The 27,030-nt window shown below is 40.3% G+C and overlaps 2 protein-coding genes across 11 annotated transcripts in view; both read right to left on the reverse strand.

Annotated features, from left to right (window-relative positions):
- cnksr2a (connector enhancer of kinase suppressor of Ras 2a) overlaps nucleotides 1–11,154 on the reverse strand; it is an 84,967-nt gene extending 73,813 nt beyond the window's left edge. For 6 of the 10 annotated variants that reach the window (XM_082183343.1, XM_082183346.1, XM_082183341.1 and 3 more), the window contains exon 1: nucleotides 10,579–11,154. In XM_082183343.1, the coding sequence (XP_082039469.1) occupies nucleotides 10,579–10,642 (64 nt within the window). In that variant the 5' untranslated portion in view covers nucleotides 10,643–11,154. The remainder of the gene's footprint in view (nucleotides 1–10,578) is intronic. The other 4 variants (XM_082183345.1, XM_082183344.1, XM_082183342.1 and 1 more) reach the window with 1 other exon arrangement.
- Nucleotides 11,155–17,806: 6,652 nt separating this feature from the next.
- On the reverse strand, nucleotides 17,807–26,707 carry chrnd (cholinergic receptor, nicotinic, delta (muscle)). Its single transcript, XM_082183196.1, has 13 exons — nucleotides 26,608–26,707; nucleotides 26,310–26,518; nucleotides 25,657–25,802; nucleotides 22,311–22,355; nucleotides 21,936–22,045; nucleotides 21,693–21,848; nucleotides 21,482–21,591; nucleotides 21,201–21,401; nucleotides 20,457–20,568; nucleotides 20,210–20,324; nucleotides 19,174–19,384; nucleotides 18,954–19,072; nucleotides 17,807–18,260 (listed from the first exon to the last, which is right to left on the reverse strand). Exons 2-13 carry the CDS (start codon nucleotides 26,365–26,367, stop codon nucleotides 18,078–18,080), a joined length of 1,566 nt encoding a protein of 521 aa, XP_082039322.1. The 5' UTR covers nucleotides 26,368–26,518; nucleotides 26,608–26,707; the 3' UTR covers nucleotides 17,807–18,077.
- Nucleotides 26,708–27,030: the final 323 nt, after the last annotated feature.

The following is a 27,030-nucleotide window of genomic DNA, read 5'->3' on the forward strand; positions in this document are numbered from 1 at the left end:
TCCTTGCTCTGCCGTCACTTAATCTCAAAGCCATAGGGAACTTCTGGAGATGAGAAATTCATCAGTTAAATAAACTCTGTCTTAAAATGAGCCATCCAGCTGTGCAGAGCCAGACCTCGAGCCTCTGCTGAAGTAGGAGAGCTGAAGGGCTGGTTCTTGGACCAACAGTGAATTGTTCATAAATACAGTCTTCCACAACAAAATGAACACACTATTCTAGATTGGTTTCTTTTCTCTGGCTGTGAACATAATGTAACTGGTTCTTTGTGTATAGTCCTTTAGGTTACACTACACAGTAGGTTCTTCACATCAGCTTGTTTGGTTTTACAGTATTATAATAGAGTAAAAGATAGCACATGCTCTGACTTGGGGTGTACACATACAACATGAGTTTGGATCTAGATCGACTCATTTCCCAATCCCACTCCCTTCTCATCTCCTGATTGTTTCCTGTCATCAGTTCACTATCCTTGCAATAAAAACAGATTTTTTTAAATACTTTTTTATGTTGCGTGTACATTTTAATGCATGGGAAAGAAAATACTAGCATGTAACCATTTCTAAAACTCCAGAGAAATTGCATAGTTTAACATTTTTCCTTTCTTTGCTCAGGAGACTTAACTGAGTTCTCAGTTAGGTTTCATTGAAGTACCAGCTAATGGGAAGATCAAATAATTTCACTGACTTGATCTTCAAATCTCGTTCAGTCAACCAGTCAAATCTTCATATATGATTTCCATTTTTAATAAGCAAATCCACCAAACACGTCCACATACATATTTTTTGTTCATAATCGAATCCCTTGCCTATATTCTCAGATGTTTCTCCTAAAATTCCTTTTAAGAGAAATGGACATGAATGGGACCTATATAAAAATATAGAGCTATAAAAATAAAATGTCGATATTACAGCTCAGATAATTAGGTCTTAAAAGAATCAGACAATATGAGTTCATATCTCTGATTTTTGATTCCATAATCTTGGCAGAACTAGACCAGTTGACATTCTCTGCAACTTTTTCTGAAATCCCTACCTCTTGTAAGAATCTAGACAAGATGTTGTTGAGATCTCTTCTGTAACTCTATTGAACACATACATAAGATTAATTTTCTTTCCTAAAATAATGACAACAAACTTGACTTAGACCATCACAGACGCAACAACATTTCTGTTCTCCTATCTACCTGGTTGTTTATAATGGCTTCCAAGCATTAACACCTGATCATGAATGCCATTTTCACCATCAACCATCTAAAAACCAGTTTCTGATTGCTCTCAGGTACTGACTCTTGAGTAATGATCTGAATCCAGAGCATCAGCAGAGGAACCCAGGTGTTTCCCACCAAGTATGTCTCCAAACAGATGCTCTACTCCCTGCAGACACATAACTTTATTGTTGAAGCTAATCTGTTTCCCTCCCATCTGTAAAACTATGCAGCTCTTGGCCAGTTTGATTAATTACTTTTTTGGGGTGGCCTTGTTTTGGTGGTTTCATTCCTTATAAACTACAGACAATCTTTAAATCACCATCCTGAAAAATGTGAGCACTGACAGACAGGATGCAGCGCAGAGCGTACAGTCCCTTACTGAGTACATACTGTATTGCTACCTTTCTGGAGTGTTTTGCTGAATATTTCCCTCTATACTGCGGTTCTTCAGTTCTATAAAGTGATTCAGAGATGACTCACACCCTTTACACCCACTGACAGCACACAAACACACTTTTACACTTTTTCACAGGAGGGAAGAGTCGCCCTGAGCCAAGCCACACACCCACACACCCGCCCCTCGAAGCTGCAGCCCAGGACGCAATGCTAAAGCTCTGCGTGTGTGTGTGTATTATTATTCAAAGGTCTTTAACCTCGCTTTCTTCCTCTCGCTCTCTGTATTTCTGTCACACACACGCAGTCAATCCTCCCCAGCTCTGCCACATGTCATACGAAATACAATATTCATGTGTTCCCTTAGGACACACCCCGGAGACAAGCCTGGAATCCCCAAAATGCCTTGGAGAGCCTGATACGTGTGCGCGAGTACATATGCTCTAATGACCTCCATAAATGCGTGCTATACATTTTCCACTCAAGCACACCAACATTAGCCTCATAAACCATCAGAAAAAGTATCAAACCAAACCAAGTCAAGTCAAGTCAAGTCAAGTATATTTGTATAGCGCTTTTCACAATACAGATTGTATCAAAGCAGCTTCACAGTATTAAATTAAAATAATACAACAAAGTTTGTTTCAAGAGGAATTTATTGATGATAAAATTAAATTAAATATCCCCAAAATATCCCCAACTGAGCAAGCCAAAGGCAACAGTGGCAAGGAACCGAAAAACTCCATCAAGTGACCTAATGGAGAAAAAAAAACCTTGGGAGAACCCAGGCTCAGTCGGGGGCCAGTTCTCCTCTGGCATTTATGAGCTAGAGGCCGGATTGTAGTTTGAACTGTAGGATTATATGAATGCCTGGCTGAAGAAATGCGACTTTAATCTAGTTTTAAACTGGGAGAGCGAGTCTGAGCAACGAACAGTATCAGGAAGACTATTCCAGAGTTTTGGAGCCAAATGTGAAAACGCTCTCCCTCCTTTGGTGGTTCTGGATATCCTAGGTATGACCAAAAGCCTTGAATTTAGTGATCTTAAAGAGCGCGATGGATTATAGGGTGATAGAAGATCCGTTAAATAGACTGGAGCTAAGCCGTTTAGGGCTTTAGCCTATAAGTCAGTAGCAATACCTTGTAATTAATACAGAACTTTATAGGTAACCAATGCAGTGATGATAAAATCGGTGTTACCGGTATATGATCATATTTTCTTGATCTCGTAAGAACTCTAGCGGCGGCATTTTGGACTAACTGTAGCTTGTTTATTGAGGATGCAGGACAACCAGCTAATAAAGCATTACAGTAATCCAGTCTCGAGGTCATGAATGCATGAACTAACTTTTCTGCATCAGAAACTGATAGCATAGCTTAGCAATGTTTCTAAGGTGGAAAAAGGCTGTTTTTGTAACATATGAAATATGATTTTCAAAAGACAGGTTGCAATCGAGTATAACACCCAGGTCTTATACTGTAGAGGATAAAGTAACAGGACATCCTATGATGTTAAAGTTGTATTGTGCGAGGTTTTGTGGGCGGTTTTTTGAACCGATAAGTATTACCTCTGTCTTGTCTGGATTTAATAAAAGAAAATTACCCGTCATCCAATCTTTTATATCTTTAACACACGTTAAACACACGTTTAGCGTTTTCATCCGGCCGTGATGAAATATATATTTGAGTGTCATCAGCATAACAATGGAAACTAATTCCATGTTTCCTTATAATATTTCCAAGTGGCATCATATATATTGAGAATAACAGAGGGCCTAACACAGATCCCTGCGGCACTCCATAGTTTACTGGAGTTATGATAGATTTTTCTCCATTTAAATAGACAAAATGGTAGCGGTCAGATCGGTATGATTTGAACCAGCTTAATGCTTGTCCTTCAACACCAGTATAATTTTGTAGTCGATCTAAGAGTAATGGATGATCTATAGCAGTGGTTCCCAATTCCAGTCCTCGTGACCCACTGCTCTGCACATTTTGTATGTCTCCCTTATTTAACACACCTGAACCAGATCATCAGCTCATTAGGAGAGACTCCATGAACTGACCTGAGTGTGTCAGATAAGAGAGATACAAAATGTGCAGAGCAGTGGGTCACGAGGACTGGAATTGGGAACCACTGATCTATAGTATCGAACGCAGCACTAAGATCAAGTAAAACTAGTATTGAGATACAGCCTTGGTCAGAAGCTAAAAGTAAATAATTTGTGATTTTAACGAGCACAGTTTCAGTGCTATGATGCGGTTCAAACCATTCTGAGCTGAAAACCGCTAAACGACAGCGTGTCATTTCAGGCAAACATCCCAAAAAGCAGCTAATGCACCTTCCTACATGACAATCAATTATGAATGTGTAGTGGAGCGAGAGAGCCGCGCCGTAACATGGTCTTTCATCTTTCTGTCAAGATATTTCAGCTGAAGCTGCTATTCTTTTTTTGCTCATTTGGTAAAAAAAAAATAAGTTTAAGTGAAGGATGCCAGAAAGGAAAATGAGTTCAAAGTGAATAAGTTGAAATTCTTGAAGGGTTTTGAATTATATATATAGGCCTAATCATTATATCTATGTGCATGTAGCAGCCGGAGGGTTAATATCTCAATTGTTTACTATAGACAGGCATGATATAGGCTAGCTACTGCAGCAAGCTTCTCAGATTTTTCTTTCCACAATATAGCTAGGCTATATGTCACTGTATGCAAATTAATCGTTTAATTTGTTTCTTTTTTATTTAATAATAATAATAGTAATAGGCCTACATCAACTTTGTGTCAATTTTTTCCCTTTAAAATTCCTATTAATGGAAACAATAATGATTTATTATTATTATTTTATTTACTAATCTATTACAGAAAATATGTTATTACAGTTTCAGTTTTCCAAAGGAATTTTAGGAAGGAGTTGATTTGAGATAATATATATATATATATATATATATATATATATATATATATATATATATATATTATTGTTGTTGTTAATATTAATAATATATTACAGAAACATAAAAGTTTTGTTTTTGCAAATAAATTCCAAATCCAAATCCGAGACAAAGTTGATATTTAAATATGCATTACAGCCAGCCAATCAGATTTTTTTTGTATAGCTTTATATTCTGTTGATAACTTTATTTATCAGCTTTATTTATTAAACTTTATTTAATTCATTATTTATATTATAATGTTAAAAATAATAATTATTATTATTATTTTACAAATATATTCAAAAGAAAAGGAAAAAATCTGAAACAAAGTTGATATTTAAATGAGCACAACAGAGTCTAATGAGCCATAAAAGAGTTATCACTCAGTCATCTTTATCTATTCATCACAGGCATTCGTGTGATGAATGATTCTCAGCTGAATTGATTTTGATACCAAAATATCTCAGTAGGTGATTCAGGACTTGAATGGTCCATCAGCACATTTATAGGCTCCAGTGCACAGCTTCTAGTGTCGCTTGGTTATTATATTGAACACTCCTCTGAGGCAATGGCTATATCTGAAATAGTGCTGCCCTCCAGTAAAACCACAAGCCACAAAAGCACAGCAAAACCATGCAGGACCACAGTCTAACTGGGAAAGCACAGATGCTGGTTCTAGTTTAGCCAAAGTGCTCCACCCTGATCTTTAGAGGCATTGGCATCAGAGACGGGCCTCCAATCAGAAGCTGAGATGTTTATTTCTCTGTTCCCTGGAACGTGTGGAGATACATGGACTTTTCAACAAATAGAGCCTGAAACACTAAATAGGGCCTGAAAAAAAAATTCTACTAAAAACTTGAATAACAAAAAAAATTGAGTGGTTAAGCTGGATGAACAGTCAACAGTATTATAAATAAATATACATATTTTGCTCATAACTTTATGTTAGGTCAATTTTGTTAAATTGTTATGTAACATTTCTAATAGGCTAGTTCTCACAATAACAAAAATGAGAGTTGTGCCTCTGTTGTACCAAAGCATACCGTATTCAAGGAAAGTGATGCACACTGGTTAGCCGCAGGAGATGATTATACATTCAGTAGCACTTATGGGAAAGAGCAAAAAAAAAAAAGAGAAAAAGAAAGTCAGAGATGGTGATAGAGAGATGGAGAGAAGAGGCTTGCTGCCTATGAGAGTTTGTAAGGCCGCAGTGATGTGACAGAACTTGATTAGATCGAAAGCCCTGCAGTCAGAAAGCTAATCAAGAGGAAGGAGTAGGCATACACACCCACAGACACCCTGAAGATGTGTTTCCAGCTGTTGCATTCCGAACACTGGGGAAAAAATGGTTCGATATTTAAATAGTGATGACATCAAGACAACAGCTGGCTTAATTATTTCAAGGAAATGTCTTGAGTGAACTTAAAAGGTCACGTTTCCATGACTTAAAATCTGCCATCATTACAACAATTACAGATTTAGGTTAAGTATCTGTAAGTTGTTCAATGCAAATTACAATATTGTGTCATAATATTATGAAACGCATGGAGAGAAAAACATCACATGAATAGTCAACTGGACAAAAACAAGACAAAAACCACATGCAGAACTCAACGTTTGATGCAAAAATACATTTTAGTAAAACATTAAAATATTTATATCTGTAAAATATTTATAAAAAAATAAATATATATATATAGGCCTATATAATTTATTTATTATATTATTATTAAATCAAAGTTCACTTTCAAGGCCAGGTACAATATGTCTTCTAATGAGACATTAGGCAAAACACAACTTGGAGATCACAGCATTGCGATTTCTTATGTATTTGTTATTGTATCCTTGATATTTTTAATGTTTATCATATTGCAGTTCAAATCATAAACACAATATTAAACAAAATGATTATAATGTGGTATTTTTGGCCAAAATGTGCAGCTCTTAGAAATAATCATTTCAGAAGCAAACATATTGTGATTTGTTGGTTTGCAACATCTGTTTATAGTTCCCTTTTAACCAAGACACTGAGGCCACGGTATTTCAGAACAGAGCGATCGTTCTGTTAAGCCTTTTAAGTCTCCAGGGTACAGGCTGATGTACCATTAAATTTCCTTCTGTACCCGTTGTCCCATCTTTCCTAAACACTGTTTATTAAAGGCCCAGCATGGCTCTGAGACACCACAACAACTGCATAGAGGAAAGTAATATATTCATTCAAGAGCATTAAAAATGCAAGTCTTAGGAACCCTCCATTTACCAATAATCAGCCTTAGCTCTACCTCTCACTTGCTTGCATCTTCATCTCCATCTTCACTATCCTTCTCGTTCACTGTTCTTTCAGCTGCACATCTCTCATTAAATGCATATTAATCACAGTATCAATGATTCCAGACCGCTTCCACATCTCAGGCTAATCAAATACAACACCAGTCCCTTCTTGGCAAGTTTTCTGAAGCCATACAGTTCAACCAAAAGGGAAAAATTTTGGTTCAACCCAAATTTAAAGGGATAGTCCATATATCAAATATTGTTATAATTTACCCATCCTCATGTTGTTCCAAATATTTTTTTCTTCTGTACAACACAAAAGAAGTTATGTCCTTTTTTGTTCATATAATGAAAGCCAATGGGGTCCAATGTTTTTTTGGACCCCATTGACTTTCACTGTATAGACAAATACATTTAAAAAATATTTTACAGAATATCGTCTTTTCTGTTCCACACAGGTCTGGAATGACTTAAGGATGACCGAATATTCTTTTTGGGGTAAACTATCTATAAAAGTCATTAATAACAGAAAATCTGTATTGGGAAAGAAAAAGAAAGATTGTTATTTTGCTACAAATTAATATGTACCTCTACCTCCGTTAACCAGACACATACAATTCTAAAATAAGAAGAAAAAATGCAGGTGCTACACTGTAAAATACTATTTTAGTTTTTAATCCTACAAAATATCATGTAAGATTCAGTGTGTTACTTGTTTCTTTGTAATTGTTTGTGAAATTTACAACCAATTTCTATGTGAAAATTGTTTCTATACCAATTTTAATTTTTTTATTTTCAGTGTAAAGACCATTGCAACTGAGGTGAATGACTCTTGTTCAACATGGGCAAAATTGCTCTTATTTCCACATGAAAGCTGTTGGAGATGTCCAACACTTTATTCCAAATGTTTAGCTGATTCTGAGTTTATGGCACTCCAGGCAGCCTTCAGAGCACCGATACACTATTAGCAAGACTTTAATAATGGCATTTAGAGAGGGCCATAGAGGGGGTGTGCTGAGTGTAATGTGTAGGCCTGGGGAGGTGCGATCAAAACACTCACAAACTCTCTGAGTCACAAACTGAAAAATAGATTAACTATAAGTCACAGATGCAGTTTGACCTAAAGCTGATGTACATATTATGTACCCCTCCAACACACACGCACACACACCAAAGAAGCCTGAGCCTCCACTTCAATTTAGCCTAAACCAGACTGATTCAGCTACATCCTGTCTCCCTTTAAGCTGCATTAGCCATGCTATTAAATTAATCTTCTCTTCACAAGCAGGTAAAATTTCACAGCTCTATTTCCAGGTTATATGCCTGTAATTGGGAAAGTAAGGGTCAAAACCAAGCCGCTAATGTGACTAGGTAGATTTTATAGCTTATAGGTACACATCTGAATGGACAAATCATGAGACAAATTAATAGAGAGCACACCAATAAATTTGATTGAAGTAACTGGCTGCACTAAACCTGGTACACAACAATCTGAATCCAAAATGAGGGCAAATATCCCTCCTGATAAGGCCTTCTTCTCTGATGGTTAGTCTCTCAGCTGTTCTCCACAGATGCTCACATTGACAAACAAATGCGTCAAGACACAAACACTGAATAATTTTAGTACACATGCAAAAGTCCATAGCTTAAAGGTAGGGTAGGCAACTTTCGGCACTGCTAGCAATAGCAAGCTAGATTTAAAAGCATGAGATTCCACCCTCCCTTCATAGCGCTCACCAAAGCCACACCTCCTTCAAAACACATGAACGCACACAGCAGAGTTTGCAAAGCGTCACAAGACGATAGACGGCGTTAAACTACCTCACGTCTCAAAGCACATAACATTACAATAATAATGAACATGAACAACTTAAAGAGCACTGACCTGCACCACCTGACTGCTTCAGATTCATTTCAGCGTTGATAGTGTTGCCATTGAAACACATAGGCTACATTTGAGTATAAAGTCACGGGTTTGCATCTCTTCCAAATTACAGTAGTTATGGCGCAGTTAACGCAGCATAAGCTCATTGTTTTGGTTCAGGAGGAACTGTAAAAGGTAAAAGGTGGCTGCTGTTTTGGTTGCGGTGCTCGGTGACTGACATCTGCAAAGCATGAAATGTCTGCGCGAGCAGGGTGCGCGGAGGTATGGATGGAAGTATATGTTGACAGGTAGGTAGGACATCGTACCATTGCATTCGGACCGAATGCAATGATTGGATGAACATTTTATGGTTATACGCCTTCCACAGACAGATATACTATAATGTATGCAAATACATTAAGACCACTTAACTTAGTGATTGCTATCAGGATGTGAAGAAACTTTCAACCAGCATAACAAAAAAAATAAAAAATAATCTAGAAACCAATCGCCTACCCTGCCTTTAATGACAGAATTTAGTTCCAGCCAAAGCTTTGACCTATTCAGGATTAGGGAGACCAAATGTATTAATTGATTAATACAAACTCATATCTGTCAATAATCAATGTTACTCCATCAATAGAACTACTATTATAGTAACTTTACATCCGAGGCTTCCAGTGAACCAATGCAAAAGTCTATTAAAATGGCACAATATGCTGCTTTCATAATCTTCATCATTGCACATGCCAGAGGTGTTATTCTTATATTCTCACATATTTCTATTATATTAGCTCCAGGACATGATATTAAGAACACTTTTGACTGATATGATAACAAGCCTTATATCACAGATCTGTGAATCACTATCCCACTGGGATGCACTCGAATCCTGTCAAACAACCTCGATAACTCACTGCTCGATTTGTTATTCTGATGACGAATCTAGACACGCCGCCCACGCCCACGAGAGCAGAGAAGGCGCGTAATGGCCCCTCCGCCTCCGCGCGTCAAAGATTCTGCTTCTTTTCTTCAACTATATGCTTAGAAAATTTAGATTACCTAATGGAAACGGTGATTTTTGACGCTCCGTAACCAGCATTCCCATTACTGGTAGTGTATCTTGGAGTTCAAGCTCTTTTAGTGAAATAACAAAGTTAAATTCTAACAGGACATTATTATATCTAACAGGTTATTTGTGATTATAGATAAGTAGCTGATAGGCTATATTTAGATGGCCGAATTATGCGAGTTAATATATGTATTAATCAATGGCTTTAAGGGCGTTTAAGGAATTTCTGTCAGCAAGTTTCTGTCGAGGTTTGTAACATCAGTGCCCCTATATCTAACAGACAGTCAGCTATTTTAAAGACATTTTAACAAAACTTTAAAGTTCTTGTGATATATTTGTGATGTGTAACTCAAAAACAAATAGATAAATAATTACATTAATCGTGTTCTCATATCCCATACCGATCCTAACGGAAAGCGCTCGAGCAGCGAACTGTTGCTATGGTTACCTCCTCAGGCAAACGGGACTTCTGTTCGCTAGAGGCTATTAGTGCTTTCTGACTTGTAAAATAACTTTTGTGTGTACTGAACTAATTGACACACAAACATATAGTTCCAAGTAAAAGAAGACAGGCTACTTTTAAACTTTTTATTTGACTTCCTTTGAGGGGTTCAAGCCATTCAAGTGAGAGTTAGAGACTCGAACAGTCCACCAATAATTCATTCCCTGGTTGCTATCATTAACATAAGACACCTGTACGCTTAAGAATACCCAACTAGAACATAAACGATCTGATAAATCAATCAAAATGTAAGAATAGGCCAACCCTGCGCCATTCGATTAGTATGCTAAATAATGGGCTTTGTGGGTTTAGGGACCAAAACGCATCACGTACCTTTCATCCAGTCCACAACTTGACTGGGGCTCCATTTACTAACAGGTTCCATGACGAGAGCCATCGCGAAACTTTCTGTGGTTGCCCCCTCGACACGGATGTTGATGTGGTTTCACGCAGCTCTGGGGAGCTCAGATCGATGGTCTCACGTTAAGCGCCTAGATTTGGCCCCCGGTTACGCGATTTCATCCCATCCAGAATTGCGCATCCAAAAGCGTCACACCGAACGACATCAGGCACATTCCTAACCCTTTACTCCAGCAAACTCAAGCGTTTCTTATTATTAACACCCATATCTAAGAGCCCAAACCTGGTCCCCGTTTCAGTTCAGATCCTGGCATGATGTGCCATGCTCTGCCGGGTCCCCAACAGTCGCGTCTTCATGCCATGCACCAAATGCAGTCTCTCCGGTTTCTCCCTTCGTTTTCTTCTCTTCTTTAGGAGTCTGTACCGTTCAGAGGCGGACTAGCGGGTATGTAGAGTGAGACAGAGAGAAATGAGCGGTGTACCCACGGGGACTCAAGTGAACGTCGCTTTCAAATGCAGCGGCGAGCGTTGATTCAATTGGGCGCGCGCTCCTCCTGTGGGTGGTGCGGCAAAGTGAATTTGACTCGCGCGCTCGGTTTATTTCCCACGAGGATAAAAGGCTTTCGGCCGTATTCATTTTAATGAGGGCACGCTGGTTCGCCCTGCTTCAGAAACTCTGTAAAAGCAGTGCGCGCAAAGTATTTGTCTGGAATATGTAATGATGCTCATAGAGGCGCTATATTTGCATGAAACTTGGGCACTTGGGACTATGTTATGTGGTCTAAACCAAAATTATGGAGGACTATGGTGGCATAAACCATATGAGTGACAAGAATAACTCAAAGATTTACAAATGGGAGTTTAACCGGGGCTAGTTGTCACACGTTTCAATCGGATATTTCTCACGGTAGGTTTATTTTTGAAAGTCCATTTTTGTACAAGAACATAGCCTAAAGTCTTAAAAAGCTATTAAACATTTCGATTTGAACACAAATTGCCCAGGAAAAAAAAGATGCTGTAAGAAAACTTTGGTGAAACTTGATGGGCAAGTTGTCTCAATACAAGGGGACATGTCACAGCCTATTTCAGGCTTTTCTGCTAAATGTAATGCATTCATGAAACATAACATACAAAATTACCTAGGCTATTGTTTTTGGCCCAAAAAAATGGCCTTGATCCTAAAATGAATTTTGCAAGAAACACTAGGTTTTTGAAACCAACAAAGCCATAACCATAAAATATCAGTAACTTTACAATAAGGTCTCATTTGTTAACATCAGTTAAACTAACATGAATAGCAATACATTTGTTACAGTATTTGTTAATCTTTGTTAACGTTATTAAAAATACAGTTGTTCATATTAATGTTAACAAATACAACTTTTGATTTTAATAATTTATTGGTAAATGTTAAATTAACATTAACAAAGATTCTAAATGATGTAGAAGTGCAGTTCATTAGTTCATGTTAACTAATGTATTTAACTAAAGTTAACTAATGAAACCTTAGTGTAAAGTGTATCGTAATATATAACTCATAAGCTGAGAGAGATTTGAAAAAAGGCATTTTAATTTCACATTATAAGGGAGTCCTGAAGAATATCTCAAATCCAAATCACATTCCTAATGTTAAAATGAACAGCTACAGCATCTATTATTCACAGAAAGAGCCCCAGAAGAAGTAAATTTTGAGCATAACATTTGGATACAAAATTGTTGGCTAGCGCAGAGTAAAGTAGAAAAAAGGCTTCATTTTTCTTATGAATTCTGTCTTAGACATCTGTAACTGGTTCACTGATCTACAAAAAATTTTAATTCCGTACTTAGTCAAACATTTCTGTAAAAAAATTATTCAATAAAAATGCATTTATAGCATGTTTTTGTTGCATTTAGAATGTATTATCTTGAACAGTTCTGTGAGTGTTTTCAATACAAATTGAAGTGGTCTAGCAAACCCATCCAACATAGACAGTTTCGCCAGTTCACCATCATCCCTGGCCTTCATCCTGGCAGCCTATTGATTTTTTTCCAACTCATCCTTACTTCAGAACCAGAGCAGATGGAGCCAGGAGGCTGGATTCGGGCCCAGATCAGGCCCCAGTATGTCAGCATGAATCATACAACAGATTCTGTGGAACCTCACCACAGAGATTCAGTGATCAGTGGGCTCTGCCCCATAAACATGCACTCTTAATCACACGAGGAGGGTAGAATCAGAGCAGGAAAAACTGGAGCTGTCGGATTCATTTGCAGCCGACTGCATGCAGCACGGTCCAGCTCAGGGGCTTTTTTAACTCTGCTTTCATATTTGTCATCTAAATCTGCTCTTTTACGAGGGCACACACAACTGCTTTTGAAACGGATCTTTGTCATTGAATGTCGTTTTGATTTGATTTTCGCATATTTGGGGTTGTGTGCCCCCTTCTGGCCACCCAGAGACATGAGACAAAGTTGCAGTTCTTCAGGAGCTTTAAGGAAAGAAAAGCTTGTCCTTTGTTCTGGGATGAGTGCTATGAAAAGCAGGGAAAGCACTGCTTCCCATGGGGATGGGGAACGTCGGATAGAAAGATTCTGTCATCTCTGCTTCCTTACGCTGCTTGTGCTGTGCAAACAGGGTGGTAAACAAACACCTCCAGAAGGATGGCGGGGGGGTCGGCTTCAGAACGCATTGCTGCTTTTGAGTGGGAGGAACTAGGGTGTTTTTATTTCCTGCCGGCCTAGATGTTGTGGAGACGTCAAATGTATTCCTCTATCCATGCTGCTCCTACTCTTCTAGAATGCCACAAAAAAAAACAAAAAAAAATGAGCGTATGCCGTTTTGGAGAATGAAGTGGGTTAGCAGTGCTGTCTGACAGCTGCCACAGGGCTCCTTATCCATAATAAACACAGTTGGAATGAATATGCTTGTCTGGCACCAAGATACCTGTGTGTATCCTGAGAACAAGCTGAGAGGTTTGGGGTGCATTAGAGTTATCTTTAGGAAGACTGATGTTAGAGGAATGTTCAGGGCTCAATATAGAAGATATAAGCTTTATCAGCATATCTGGCATGCTGTCAATTACTACAGAATATTTCTCCATAGTTTGTAAGCAACTGAACAAAAATCACATTGCAGTAATGTTCTTAAAACATACATACGTCTTACATAGATGTCATGGGGCAAATCATGTTTAAAATGTTTTTTTCACTGTTTAAAAAATTAAAGCCACAATATTTAAACATTACTTATGTTAACATGAGAATAGAGTCAGCTGCCCTTTGCTCTTATCAGTGACATTTTTGAAAGTAAGGCATTTCAATAACTGAATAATTACCTTTTCATTGCCATTAAAGTGAAATTACTGAACCTAAACATAGGAGCTTATCGTTTCATAATATTATCCACTGCAGTCACATGAACTATTTTAACTTTCTGGGGGGGGACACAGAAAGCTCTTGGATTTATTCAAAAATATCTTAATTTGTGTTCTGAAGATGAACGAAGGTCTTACGGGTTTGGAACGACATGAGGGTGAGTAATTAATGACAGAATTTTCACTTTTAGGTGAGCTAACCCTTTAAAAGAGTTCATTTACAAATCGAGCTTTGGCAATGGGAGTGGGAAAAAAAATGGAAAAACTCAGCATTATCATGAGGGAAATTTTAATATTTCCCTTGCCAGCCAAGGATTTATCTGTAAAGTTTATATTACTGGGGCTTGTTGTATCAGAGTAGAATTTTCTTGATAATCATCACCCCTCCAAGAGGTGGCGCACTAGGCATTTGCCCACGTCACCATATGGGCCTGGATTTTGAAAATATTTACGACTAAAAATTTTAAGTGCTTCAACACAAATGTGAGTTTTACAGTTTACAGTTCTAATTTTAGTACATGATACTGTATTACATCAGTGCAACTCAACCAAAGATTAAATGTCAGTACAGTAATCACAATGCCTGCTTTTGAAGCTATTGGTCTTGCTGGTCTGAGCTCTCTCTCTCTCTCTCTCTCTCTCTCTCTCTCTCTCTCTCACTATAATAGCATAACCGCTCTGCTGATGGATGGCCGTTTCCACACAGCTAAACAAACACTCTCCAATAGAGCGATTGCAGGCCATTAAGCCATTCTATCAAGACCAATGGACACATGTCTAGAGGAGCTGGGGTCCCAGTGGTGGGGCTATAGATCCATTCTTCAGCCCCCCACCGTCAACAACTTTGGATTAATCTCCAGTTTAGAGTTCAGATCCAATCTCAAGGCCAATTTGTGAGGACCACAGTAACAAGGTTTTTAGGAGTCAATCGATCAAAGTTACTACCAACTTCCAGATCATTTTCCAGACATGACAGAGCGCCGAGTTATTTTCACTTAATAACTCACGGCATGTGGACTATTAATTATTCATTTGACAACTTCGGCGAAGGTTGAGCTGCAGGGAAGGGCCTTGGACTGTAATGGTGGGAAAATCCTCATTTCATCTAAATGGGGCAAAGACACTCTAGAGAGGACAGTGTGGCCTCCTATCTGAGGCTTGGTCTTTTCTGCATGTTCTTTTAATATAGATAATGACAGACAGAGTTTACTTGGGCCTCCAAGCAGTGGCTTACACAAATTACAAGATTGTGTGTGTGCAGGCTACTGATAGGGAGAGAATGCTAATTTGCACCGTTTATGCAAGTCAAGGAGAGTTTGTTATTACTTACTCAAACCTGGCAGGCAAAAATTGGCTAAATAAATCCCATAGTCTTGCATTGATGAAGGGGGATAAAATTGAAGGTAGGCTGATTTGAGTAATGCCATGTTCAAACTACACAATATCAGCTAGATTGTGGCACAATACATTTCACGACAGAAAAGCTATGTCCCAATTCAGAGACTTTTTTTAGAATAATTGCTGAATTACACTTTAAAACATAAGTATTTGGTTTCAGCTTACTCAAATATCTAATACAAATGTAAAAAAAAAAAAAACATTTAAAGCGGTTCAAATGTTGACGTATCTTACTAAGATGCAATTATTTATAGTTTATACTCTTTACTATATACAGAAATGGACCATGGTGACAGTTTGTGAACCCTGTTTTGTTTTTTTAGATAATTGAATATAACTCTAAAAAAAGTCCAGTAGCCTATATGTTACTGCCACTCATCAACGGCAGCTGTCACAGTTGCTAGGCGACAAGAACAATCCTCCATAGGCTAGACTAGGGGTGTGTGATATCACAATTTTTGATTGTGGATGATTAAAATGTCTCCACGATCTGCTTTTGAAGAAATATCGTAGTGTCGTGCTACAGTGCATTCTATCAGGTGTCTCCGTCCCAACATACTGTACAATGCGATGTAAAAGACCGGTGCCGGTGTCCGTGCCGGTGTGTCCGTGTCTGTGCCAGTGTCCATACCGGTGTGCTGGTGCCGGTGCCAGTGTAGGGGCCAGTTTCCGTGCCGGTGCTGGTGTCCATGCCGGTGCCAGTGTCCATGTCGGTGCCAGTGTCGGTGCCAGTGCCAGTGCTAGTGTCCATGCCGATGTCAGTGCTGGTGCCGGTGCCGGTGCCGGTGCCAGTGTCCGTGCCAGTGTCTGTGCCGGTGTTCGTGCCGGTGTGTCCATGTCTGTGCAGGTGTCCGTACCGGTGTGCCCGTGCCAGTGTCACTGTCCGTGTGTCGGCGCCAGTGTCGGGAACAGTTTCCGTGCTGGTGCCAGTGTCCGTGCCAGTGTCCGTGCCGGTGTGTCCGTCTCGGTGTGTCCGTGCCAGTGTCCGTGCCAGTGTCAGTGTCCATGCCGGTGTCAGTGCCGGTGCCAGTGTCCATGCCGGTGTGTCCGTGTCCATGCCAGTGTCCTTGCCAGTGTCAGTTCCGGTGTCCGTGCCGGTGTGGCCGTGCCGGTGTGGCCGTGTGTTCATGCCAGTGTTGGTGCCGGTGTGTCCGTGTCTGTGCCGGTGTCCATACCGGTGTGAGTGTCCATATAGTATCAATGTATAACTCATGCAGTGAAGTCTATGTAGTGTTTTATTTTTATATTTGTTCATTTAATTTCTTTCTTGAATGCTTCTGTTAAATACACCTACTGTAGCTGAAAAAATAAAGCACTGTTTATTTCATTTTTATATTGTATGTTGAGTACATGTAATGTGTATCTTTGTTCTTTTAATAACAAAGAAAATAATTACAAAGATTTTTATCTTCGCCACTTTGGCCTAAATGTCTGCCATTCTTTTTTCTTTTATATTTTGTTACCTTGTAAGGCTTTGTTTTTAAAACAGGGACATTAGTTTGGCTGTAATGCTCAGTCACTTGCAAAATAGTAAAACCAACATGAAAAAGAATCATGATAAAATCGTGAATCGTTATTTTCCTGAATAAAATCGTGATATGATATTTATGCCAAATATCCGCCTTCTCAATGACATCACGCACGCCGTTAAACACAGCTAGCTATGAAGCTACATGTAGTCTGACATGTTTCTTTAGGAGTCAAAATCGCATCTGACACAGTGACTATCGTAACAGACAAAAATATTGTGTGGTCTAAACCCAGCATAACCAGTAAGTAACCACCTAGCAACCACCCAGCACACCTTAGCTACCATATAGCAACACACGCAAAACACTCAGAGCATGGTGGCAACACCCTGGCAACCACCCACAAACCCTTGCATTATAATAGCGACTTTTGCAGGGGTTGGTTTGCACAAAAAATCTAGTCTTCCCTATTTCAAGCCTGTATGTATGTGTGTATGTGTTTCCAGTTTCCACCACCAAGGAAGATTTATGTACTTTAATAACAGGATGTGATTTAGAGCTAAAGGTTGAATGAATCAGCTACGGTCTGTTACACTTTGCATAATCAAACCTCTATATTTTTCACTCCAATCACTTCTCTCCTTCTCCTGTCCCTGTGGTGCTGTATAATATCTCAAGCACTTCAATAGCACAACAGCGTTAATTATGAAGGGGAAGGTTGATGGACAGATTTTTTTTTAGGGCAATACTAAACCCTAGTGGTGAAGCATTGCAGTGCAGTGTTTATGATTTATTCATATAACTACATAACAGACAGGCACTCTCAAGCTGGTTTGTGAGCTGTGCCATTTATAACTCTATTTATAATTTAAAATACTTTCCTTGCATGTCCAGGATCCTCTCGATGGATTAGGTTCTTTCTGTTCTGAACATGTCCCTGTGAGATTGTTCTGCAATAACAACACTGCAAATATAGCTGGGGAAAAAACTTTTTTATTATTATTTACCCACTGAAACAAAAATTACACCCAGGAGGAGAAGGCAAGCAATATTATTTTACGTCCCCCTTCTCACAGCAGAAGAGGTTCATTCAGCACACTTATTAAACAACATAATGTTAGTTATCAAGTCATAAAAAGACTAAATGGAGGGTAATTTATATTCATGCTTTGTATTGCTGTCAGAATAGCTTTTATGATATTTCTCAGAGCGCTTCAGCTATTATTTATAGCCTAGCGGTAATGTAGAGAGGTCACGAAAAGCGCTTGTTTTCTTCAATATAAGTGAAGGAGTCTCCCTGGAAGGGCAGGGCTGGTGGCTGGTTGTAGTTGGCCATCATGAAGATGAAGATGGTTCCTAACGTCATAACTGGAGTGACCAGAAAGAAGCAGAGTCGGTCCACTGTCCTGGCAATCCCACTCCAGTTGTCCTTTTCCTGATATAGAAATGGTAAAAGATTGTAAGTTCAGCTTGTATGACACAAATTATATATATATATATATATATATAGTTTTTTAATAAAGATGTTCATGCAATGTATTTGCACACACACTGTAAAAAAAAAAAAATCACCTATACTGCAACTTAACTTTAGTAGTTATAATTTGCTATATAATCAAATTGGATGTACAAGTCATTTCAACATAATTATATTAATCTGACTTACAAAAATCGAGTTGAATCTCAGAACTTAAAAAAAGTTGAAATTGGTCAATCATTAAAATTTTAAATATAATTTTCTAAGATATATTTAGAGTGGAATCTATCATATGTATTTTTATATATGCAGCCTAATATATAATTATTAAAGTATCATAATTTGTCGTTTTATTTTGTTTATATAATTCATAATAATGTAATAAACCTGTTTTCATTCTTTGAAATAAAGCAAAATGAAAAGGTTCCAACTTCCACACACACACAAAAAAATGGTCAATATCATATATTTTATTGTTATGATAATTAAATTACTATAAATGCCCGAGGTATCAAATATGATACATAAAACATTGCAAAAAATGTTTTACATATTTTGTTTAAAATTCGGTTTAATATGTCAGGCTTTATAGGGTTAAAAACAGGAAGTCATCTCCTGCAGAGTGTTTACTGGATTGAATTGTCTTCATACCTCATTATAGTCATTTTTATCGTGCATGTGCTTGACGATGTAATTGGCTCCTTCCACAGCTGGCTTCATCTCGTTGTACAGCTGTTCAGACACCTCTGAGTCATTACTGGATGTGTATGCTGGGAAGAAATTACTTTTAGTGGCACTAACTGTGATAACACTTCAAAAAACAAGATCATAATGCGAGTTTAATGTATCATTCTGCTGATGTGGGACTGACTGGCTTTGGGAGTGGGGCGAGCGGCCATGCCATGCCTCTCTGACTGCTTCTCAAACATCAGTTCGCTGCGTGATTTAACGCTGTAGTATTCCTCGGCCTGGGCGATGTATCCCAGTGAGCTGGAGCGTCGCGGCAGCGCCCCCTCCAGGCTGGGTTTGTCATCGGACGGACGGGACATGTACAGAAGGCGAGGCAGGCGCTCCAAAAAGAACTGTAGACGACAAGATGAGAAGTTTTAAAATAATCCAAAACAGGCTTAGAACAGAATCAATGGCTATGTTATGTGCAGTAAAGCTTTTATGCACAATATAAAATCTTGAATCAAATTAACTTTGCAATGACATCTCTTCTTTGATGTGTTTACCGGCACGAGGGCGGGGCAACCTGTCACTCACCAATAGCAAACAACAACCGTCCAATCAAATACCGGTGGACAAAAGCCCCTCCCTACATTTTTTCTTGTTTGAGAAGCAGTTTCTTTCAGATTAACGTCACAATAGGGAAGAAAAGACTATCAAAACTTCTGTTTCATGCCAACTTTAAATGTAATCTTTAGCACATCATTATTAAAATAATAATAATAATAATAATGTACATTACAATGTCGTGATGCTTAAATTTGCTTGTACAGTGTAAAAAAAAAATTCTAAGTTGTAAAAAAAATCCATTTTACACAAAAATACAATTTCAGTCTTTATACTTCAAAAATTAATGTTATTGAAATAGCCATTTCAATGCAATAGCATAGCAATTTTTCTAGTGTAAAAGTGTAAATTGTTTCAAAGCCAATGTTTTCTTCAGTGTAGTATTTAAAATGATTGATTTTACTTTTTAGTGTTTTCATTTTCATTTATTTAGACAAAATAGTATAGAATTTTAGTATTGGACATAAGATGTAAAAGATTTTCGGTGCATCTCTATGTATATAAAACATTTCAGCAAAATGACGGGCACAACAGTCAAAGTTTGTACCTATCGTGTTTAAGATGTTTATGTCACATGCAAACAAAACATTACAGACAAGTGAGGGCCTGACCTCTCTGGTCCAGTCTGTCATGACATGGGTGCTAGGGGTCCGGAAATGCAGGTTCAGCACAATGACGCAATTCAACACCACCACAGTGACCAGTACCATGATAAACATCAGATACCTGTCAAATACATTTTTTTACTATTATTTAACTTTTCTTTCTTAAAAAAGGGATCTTTTAATGCAGTATGTATTTAAAATCAATACTTAATATTGTCATAGTGATACTGAAACATGTAATATATCGGCATACTTGACGATTAAGGGAATCGCCATAGACGTCTCAGGCAGACGCTGTGAAATCAGCAGCAGAAACACAGACTGAGCCAGCAGCACAGAGATGGATAATGTCATCTTCTCACCACCTGAAACAAAATACATTTTATGTTATATATTTATTCTAATATATGTTAACATGTTAAAGTGCCCCAATTATGCTATATTAAATGTTCCTAATTTTGTTTTGGAGGTCTCCTACAATAAGTTTACATACATCAAAGGTCGAAAAAACACTTTTCTCATAATATACATTGCAGCATCACCTCATCACTCAACGAGTCTGAAAACGGTTCGTTCGAAGATTCGTTCTCTCTAAACCCCTCCTTTCAAAGCCTACTCTGCTCTGATTGGTCGGACAGCTCATTCTATTGTGATTGGTCTACCGCTTACAGCGCATGTCGGAAACTAAATGTCTATTACCATATTTTAATTTCAGCTCCAGAGGCTTCCTCGGTACTTGATACACAGTGATACGAATGGCATACGTTTTTCCGCATCAATTCCAGTGCGAGTCCTCATCCTATGGAAGTGCATGCAAAGTGGATACGCAGCAGTGAAAACAGTGTTTTTAAGGCCAAACTCTTCCAAGCCTCTGCTACAACTATAGTGTTTGAGGGCGGGTCAAAGTAGACGTCATTCACAGACAGCCGATGAAGACCATAGGCTGGAATTATGCAAATTAAAGCTATAAAATGATGTAAATGGAAGGATCACTCACTGTCTGCAGGCAGGTAGTAGACGAGCGAGGCCAAGAAAGAGATGAGAACGCAGGGAATGATTATATTCACAATGTAGAACAGCGGTTTGCGTCTAATGATAAGGTAAAATGTAATATCCTGGTGCTTGTTGCTTTCCATAGGGATGCTTTTATAAATGTTTCTCTTGGCAGGCTTGTGAACAATTTCCCACTCGCCATTTTCTGCAAGAAAGGAGACAGGGAGGGATCTTGTATTTAGATGAAATGGCAGAAAAAGAGAAAATCATCATGTCAGATCTCACCTGTGAATCCCTCAGGATCAATAACGATCCATTCCACCTTGTAGGACTTTCCATCCTCCTCCTCCACTTTCAGATGTATGCTAATCTCTCTGGCGTTGTAAGTTAATGAGCTAATTGAGACAGAATAAGCGTTGTGGGGCTCATAAGACTATAAAATGCATACAGTAATTCATACAGTAGTTAGTGTGAATGGACATACTACAAATCGTACCTGAACTTCAGAGAGCAGTTCTGCCAATCAAAAGGGAAGTAGTTGACGTTTATAGAGCAGGAGCTCCGAAATATAGCTGGAGGTAACCAGTACACGTATCCACTGGGATAGATCAATACGTTGCAGTAGTAGGCCACCTGGAACTGGGCGTCATTGCTATTTAAAAGAAACAATGAAATAAAAAATTCCTTCCTAAATAAATAAATACTGAGAAATAAAACATGGCGACGAAAGGTAGCATACTTGTTTTCAAGGACAATCTCTGGTAACCACACCATACTTGGCGGTAGACGAAGTACAGGGATGTTATCAAATTCTGATTCATTCCATTCAAGTCTATAATCAGCCCAGCCCTTAAAAGAAGAAGAGAGAAATATATGTTCGTGAACACACATTAAATATTAATCTAAAAACAAAATACAAATTATATATATATATATATATACAGTATGTGTGTATGTGTGTGTGTGTGTGTGTGTGTGTGTGTGTGTGTGTGTGTGTGTGTGTGTGTGTGTGTGTGTGTGTGTGTGTGTGTGTGTGTGTGTGTGTGTGTGTGTGTGTGTGTGTGTGTGTGTGTGTGTGTGTGTATGCATTGCATGGAGCAATTAAAATACTTACATGCTCCATCCACACATTTGTTAGTAATGTCTCATCAACTTCTTTCTGTCATGGAAAAACATCTTTGTTAAACAGACTGACACAGTATCAAACTATAAACATCAATACAATGTCTATTATATATCTATATTACAGTCAATGTTGGGGAAAGTTACTTTTAAAAGTAATGTGTTACAATTGCACTACTCTCTAAAAAAGTAACTAATGTTACGTTACTTTCCACGCATGCATGACTTTGCAAGTGACTATGGAGAAGAGAGAGAATTTAAATTCAGTAGTTTAAAAAATGTTTAAGCAAATGAATTAAACTGAAAAGTAGTGCATCACTTTTTTTTTAAGTAATTGAAACATTAATGTGTAAATTTATTAAATAATAATTATTTGTTACATAAAAAAAAGGATTCTGATTACAAAATACATGTTACTTGTAATGTGTTACCCCCAAACACTGTGTCACAGTGTCTGGGTTGTGTTCTTTGGGTCACCACTAGATGTCCTCCTTCCCCACGGTGTCTGTCACATTCGAACTACATTCCCCATGATCCTTGTCTCTTCATTGCACTCAGCTGTCCCTTGTCACTCATTATTACACTCAGCCAATTCCCCATTAGCATTGTCATTTACCTGTGTATTTATACCCTGTCTATTTTAGTATGTTACGGAGTCCTTGTTTGTATCACACCACTTCTGAGTTCTGTTCTTGCCGTTTGTTTTGCTCCTGTTTATGTTGGATTGCTCTATTGGATATTGACCTTTGCCTGGACTGTTTATGAGATTGGATTACCCTAACATTAAAGCACACATACTGCATATTGGATCTACCTTTCTTCTGTTCTTGTGTGGATCGTGACAGAAGGACTCCGTCCCGCACTAGATCCAGCAATATGTACTCTAACTTCTCTTTCCCAGCCACCGAGCGGGAGAGGAGAGATTGTTTTAAGGGAACTCGCTTAGCCATTTTTCGTGGCTCCCGGGGAGGTCGCAGAGGAGTGGATGGGCGAGAGGGAGTTCAACACCACTCTCTACCATGGCCCCCCTTTGACTCTGGGTTGGTGAGGTCCAGCCCAGAGCCCCATCCGCCGCTGATTCCGCCCAGCTCAGAACCTGCACATTGCCATCAGAAACAGAGGAGGAGAAGGAAGACCTCCTCCGTGTCTGTTCCGGTGGTCCCAGTTCCGGTGGTCCCAGTTCCGGTGGTCCCAAAACACAGGAGGAGGAGAAAGGTTCCCTCCGTAACTGTTCCGGTGGTCCCGAGTCTGGTGGTCCCGGTGGTCCCGAGTCCGGTGATCCCAGTTCCGGTGGTCCCGAGTCCGATGGTCCCAGTTCTGGTGGTCCCGAAACACAGGAGGAGGAGAAAGGCTCCCTCCGTAACTGTTCCGGTGGTCCCGGGTCCGGTGGTCCCGAGTCCGGTGGTCCCGAGTCGGTGGTCCCGAGTCGGTGGTCCCGAGTCCGGTGGTCCCGAGTCCGGTGGTCCCGAGTCCGGTGGCTCCTAACACGGAGACTATCCCGGAGGTGACTGCCGTCCCTGACGCACCGCCCAGGCGTCTTGCTCTGCCCGCGCCGCCCAGGCGTCTTGCTCTGCCCGCGCCGCCCAGGCGTCTTGCTCTGCCCGCGCCGCCCAGGCGTCATGCGCTACTGGCCCCGCCCGAGCTGCTCGCACTGCCTGCACCACCCCAGCGTTCCGTCACGTCTACCCAGCCAGAGACTGTTCACGTCACGTCTGCCGGGCCTGTGTCTTCGGACAAGATGGCCGCCAAAGAGACTGTTCACGTCACGTCTGCCGGGCCTGTGTCTTCGGACAAGATGGCCGCCAAAGAGACTGTTCACGTCACGTCTGCCGGGCCTGTGTCTTCGGACAAGATGGCCGCCACAGAGACTGTTCACGTCACGTCTGCCGAGCCTGTGTCTTCGGACAAGATGGCCGCCGCCGAGCCGGTGGTGTCTGTTCCTGAGCCGGTGGTGTCTGTTCCTGAGCCGGTGCCGGTGGTGTCTGTTCCAGTTCCTGAGCTGGTGGTGTCTGTTCCAGTTCCTGAGCTGGTGGTGTCTGTTCCAGTTCCTGAGCCGGTGGTGTCTGTTCCAGTTCCTGAGCCGGTGTCTGTTCTTGTGCCATGGCCGCCCGAGGGGTCGTCTCCGCCCTGGCCGCCCGAGGGAAAGTCTCCGCCCTGGCCGCCCGAGGGAAAGTCTCCGCCCTGGCCGCCCGAGGGAAAGTCTCCGCCCTGGCCGCCCGAGGGAAAGTCTCCGCCCTGGCCGCCCGAGGGGTCTTCTCCGCCGTGGCAGCCCGAGGAACTGGCCGCTCCGCCCTGGCCGCCAGAGGAACTGGCCGCTCCGCCCTGGCCGCCAGAGGAACTGGCCGCTCCGCCCTGGCCGCCAGAGGAACTGGCCGCTCCGCCCTGGCCGCCAGAGGAACTGGCCGCTCCGCCCTGGCCGCCAGAGGAACTGGCCGCTCCGCCCTGGCCGCCAGAGGAACTGGCCGCTCCGCCCTGGCCGCCAGAGGAACTGGCCGCTCCGCCCTGGCCGCCAGAGGAACTGGCCGCTCCGCCCTGGCCGCCTGAGGGAAAGTCTCCTCCCTGGCCGCCAGATGGACTGTCCGCTCCGCACTGGGCGCCCGAGGGAGAGTCTCCGCCCTGGCCGCCCGATGAACTGTCGTCTCCGCCCTGGCTGCCAGATGGACTGTCACTCCCTGTCCCCGTTTCCCTCCATGGACCTGGCCCCCCATCCCTCCCCCTGATCCTCCATCCCTCCCCCTGATCCTCCATCCCTCCCCCTGATCCTCCACCAGTCCACCTCCCACCTGAACTTTTGTTTTGTCTGTCACGTCTTGGAGCGTCTGGTAGCCGCTCCGTAGAGGGGGGGTTATGTCACAGTGTCTGGGTTGTGTTCTTTGGGTCACCATTAGATGTCCTCCTTCCCCACGGTGTCTGTCACATTCGAACTACATTCCCCATGATCCTTGTCTCTTCATTGCACTCAGCTGTCCCTTGTCACTCATTATTACACTCAGCCAATTCCCCATTAGCATTGTCATTTACCTGTGTATTTATACCCTGTCTGTTTTAGTATGTGTTACGGAGTCCTTGTTTGTATCACACCACTTCTGAGTTCTGTTCTTGCCGTTTGTTTTGTTCCTGTTTATGTTTGGATTGCTCTATTGGATATTGACCTTTGCCTGGACTGTTTATGAGATTGGATTACCCTAACATTAAAGCACACATACTGCATATTGGATCTACCTTTCTTCTGTTCTTGTGTGGATCGTGACACACTGATCGCAATATAATAGTACATAATAATATATCCCCTGCTCTGTGTACAAAAAATGCTCATATTGGTAATATTATGCACTCACCAAGGAAATTAGATTAGAAAGTGTTAGCGCCAGGTAAATATCTACGGTTTCATCTTTATTTTGGACCGGCCGAAGCTCTTTGTTGTAGCCGCGTTCCTTGAAAAGATAGTTGATGAGTCGCTCCTCTTCGTTCCGTCCCCAACATTCTGCAAAACACATTGAAAGTCAGGCCTATTTCAAGATAATCTATCAAAAAAATCATTTCTGATTGATAAGATGTGTTCTATCTCAGAATGAGCTTCCTTTAACAGTTTAGTAATGGTAACAAACACCATCACCTAATAGAAAATAGCAATATGGATGTTGTAGTCTTACAAAAAACGAATTCTACATGCCTCAAAACAACTCTAAATGACAAGTATTTAACATTGTCATCATAAAAATATGACAATAATCAACTGATTCAACAAAATCTTTTATATAATGCATTCAGTCCTTAGTTCACTGTAAAACTGCAATCTAATTCCCATACATCGACTTCCAAACACAATTCGAATACATAATAAAGTGGTTGTAAATAAGTTGGTTTCAGTTTGAACGTTAGAACAACTACATTTAGTAGTTGTTTTACTAAATAAACACCATAGAACAACAGCTGACAGATGGAGGGTCATAAAATTCCATATTTTAAATATTAATTTAGCTTGTCCTACCTTGGAATAAGAAGAAAAACAAAGACACTGTCAACAGATGAAGAATGCTTCTCATCATGGCATGCCGTTGAATTACGTCCTTTTACTGTTATTGCTGTGCCCGTCCAGGGCTCTTCTGTACAGCTTTTCTCTTGACTGACACAGACAGGTGTGGAGTCAATCCACAGAGGAGAAAAGCACACACACTATCTCCAATGTCCACTGCCGGCCTTAAAGAGAATGTAGACAATGCTCAACAAGATTCAAGGGCTCAGAATGCCCTCTGCAAAGTAGTCAAGAAACATATATGTGCTCTTACTTATCTATCCAAAAGAGTCAACCCAAACCACTCATCATCAGCTGTGAGATGCCAACTGTTTTGCTCTCTACTTTTGTCCACACAGCCCCGGTCTAAAAATGGATCACACAACATTCCAGTGGTGATCCTGGCAGACCACCTGTCAATGAAAAAAAAAAATGTGTTTGCACAGACCATAAGTCTTTAAGGCAAAAGTCAGATCTGTTAGAAGCCAGAGGTGCTACCTGACATGACATTGATAGTAAAAAAAGAGTTGGATTGTCCAGTTTTAACACTGTTTTGATGCAGCATGTAGCGTCGCTACTGTACAAGTTTTAGGATGTCTTTGAAATGTCCAGCAGAGGGAGCCAAAAGATAACTGAAGGTTTGTTATTAGGCGATGACAGCATATGAAGGATGGGCAGCAGCTTTTTACATATTTAT

Source organism: Leuciscus leuciscus (assembly GCF_965113295.1).
Source record: "Leuciscus leuciscus genome assembly, chromosome: 11".
Lineage (NCBI taxonomy): Eukaryota > Metazoa > Chordata > Actinopteri > Cypriniformes > Leuciscidae > Leuciscus > Leuciscus leuciscus.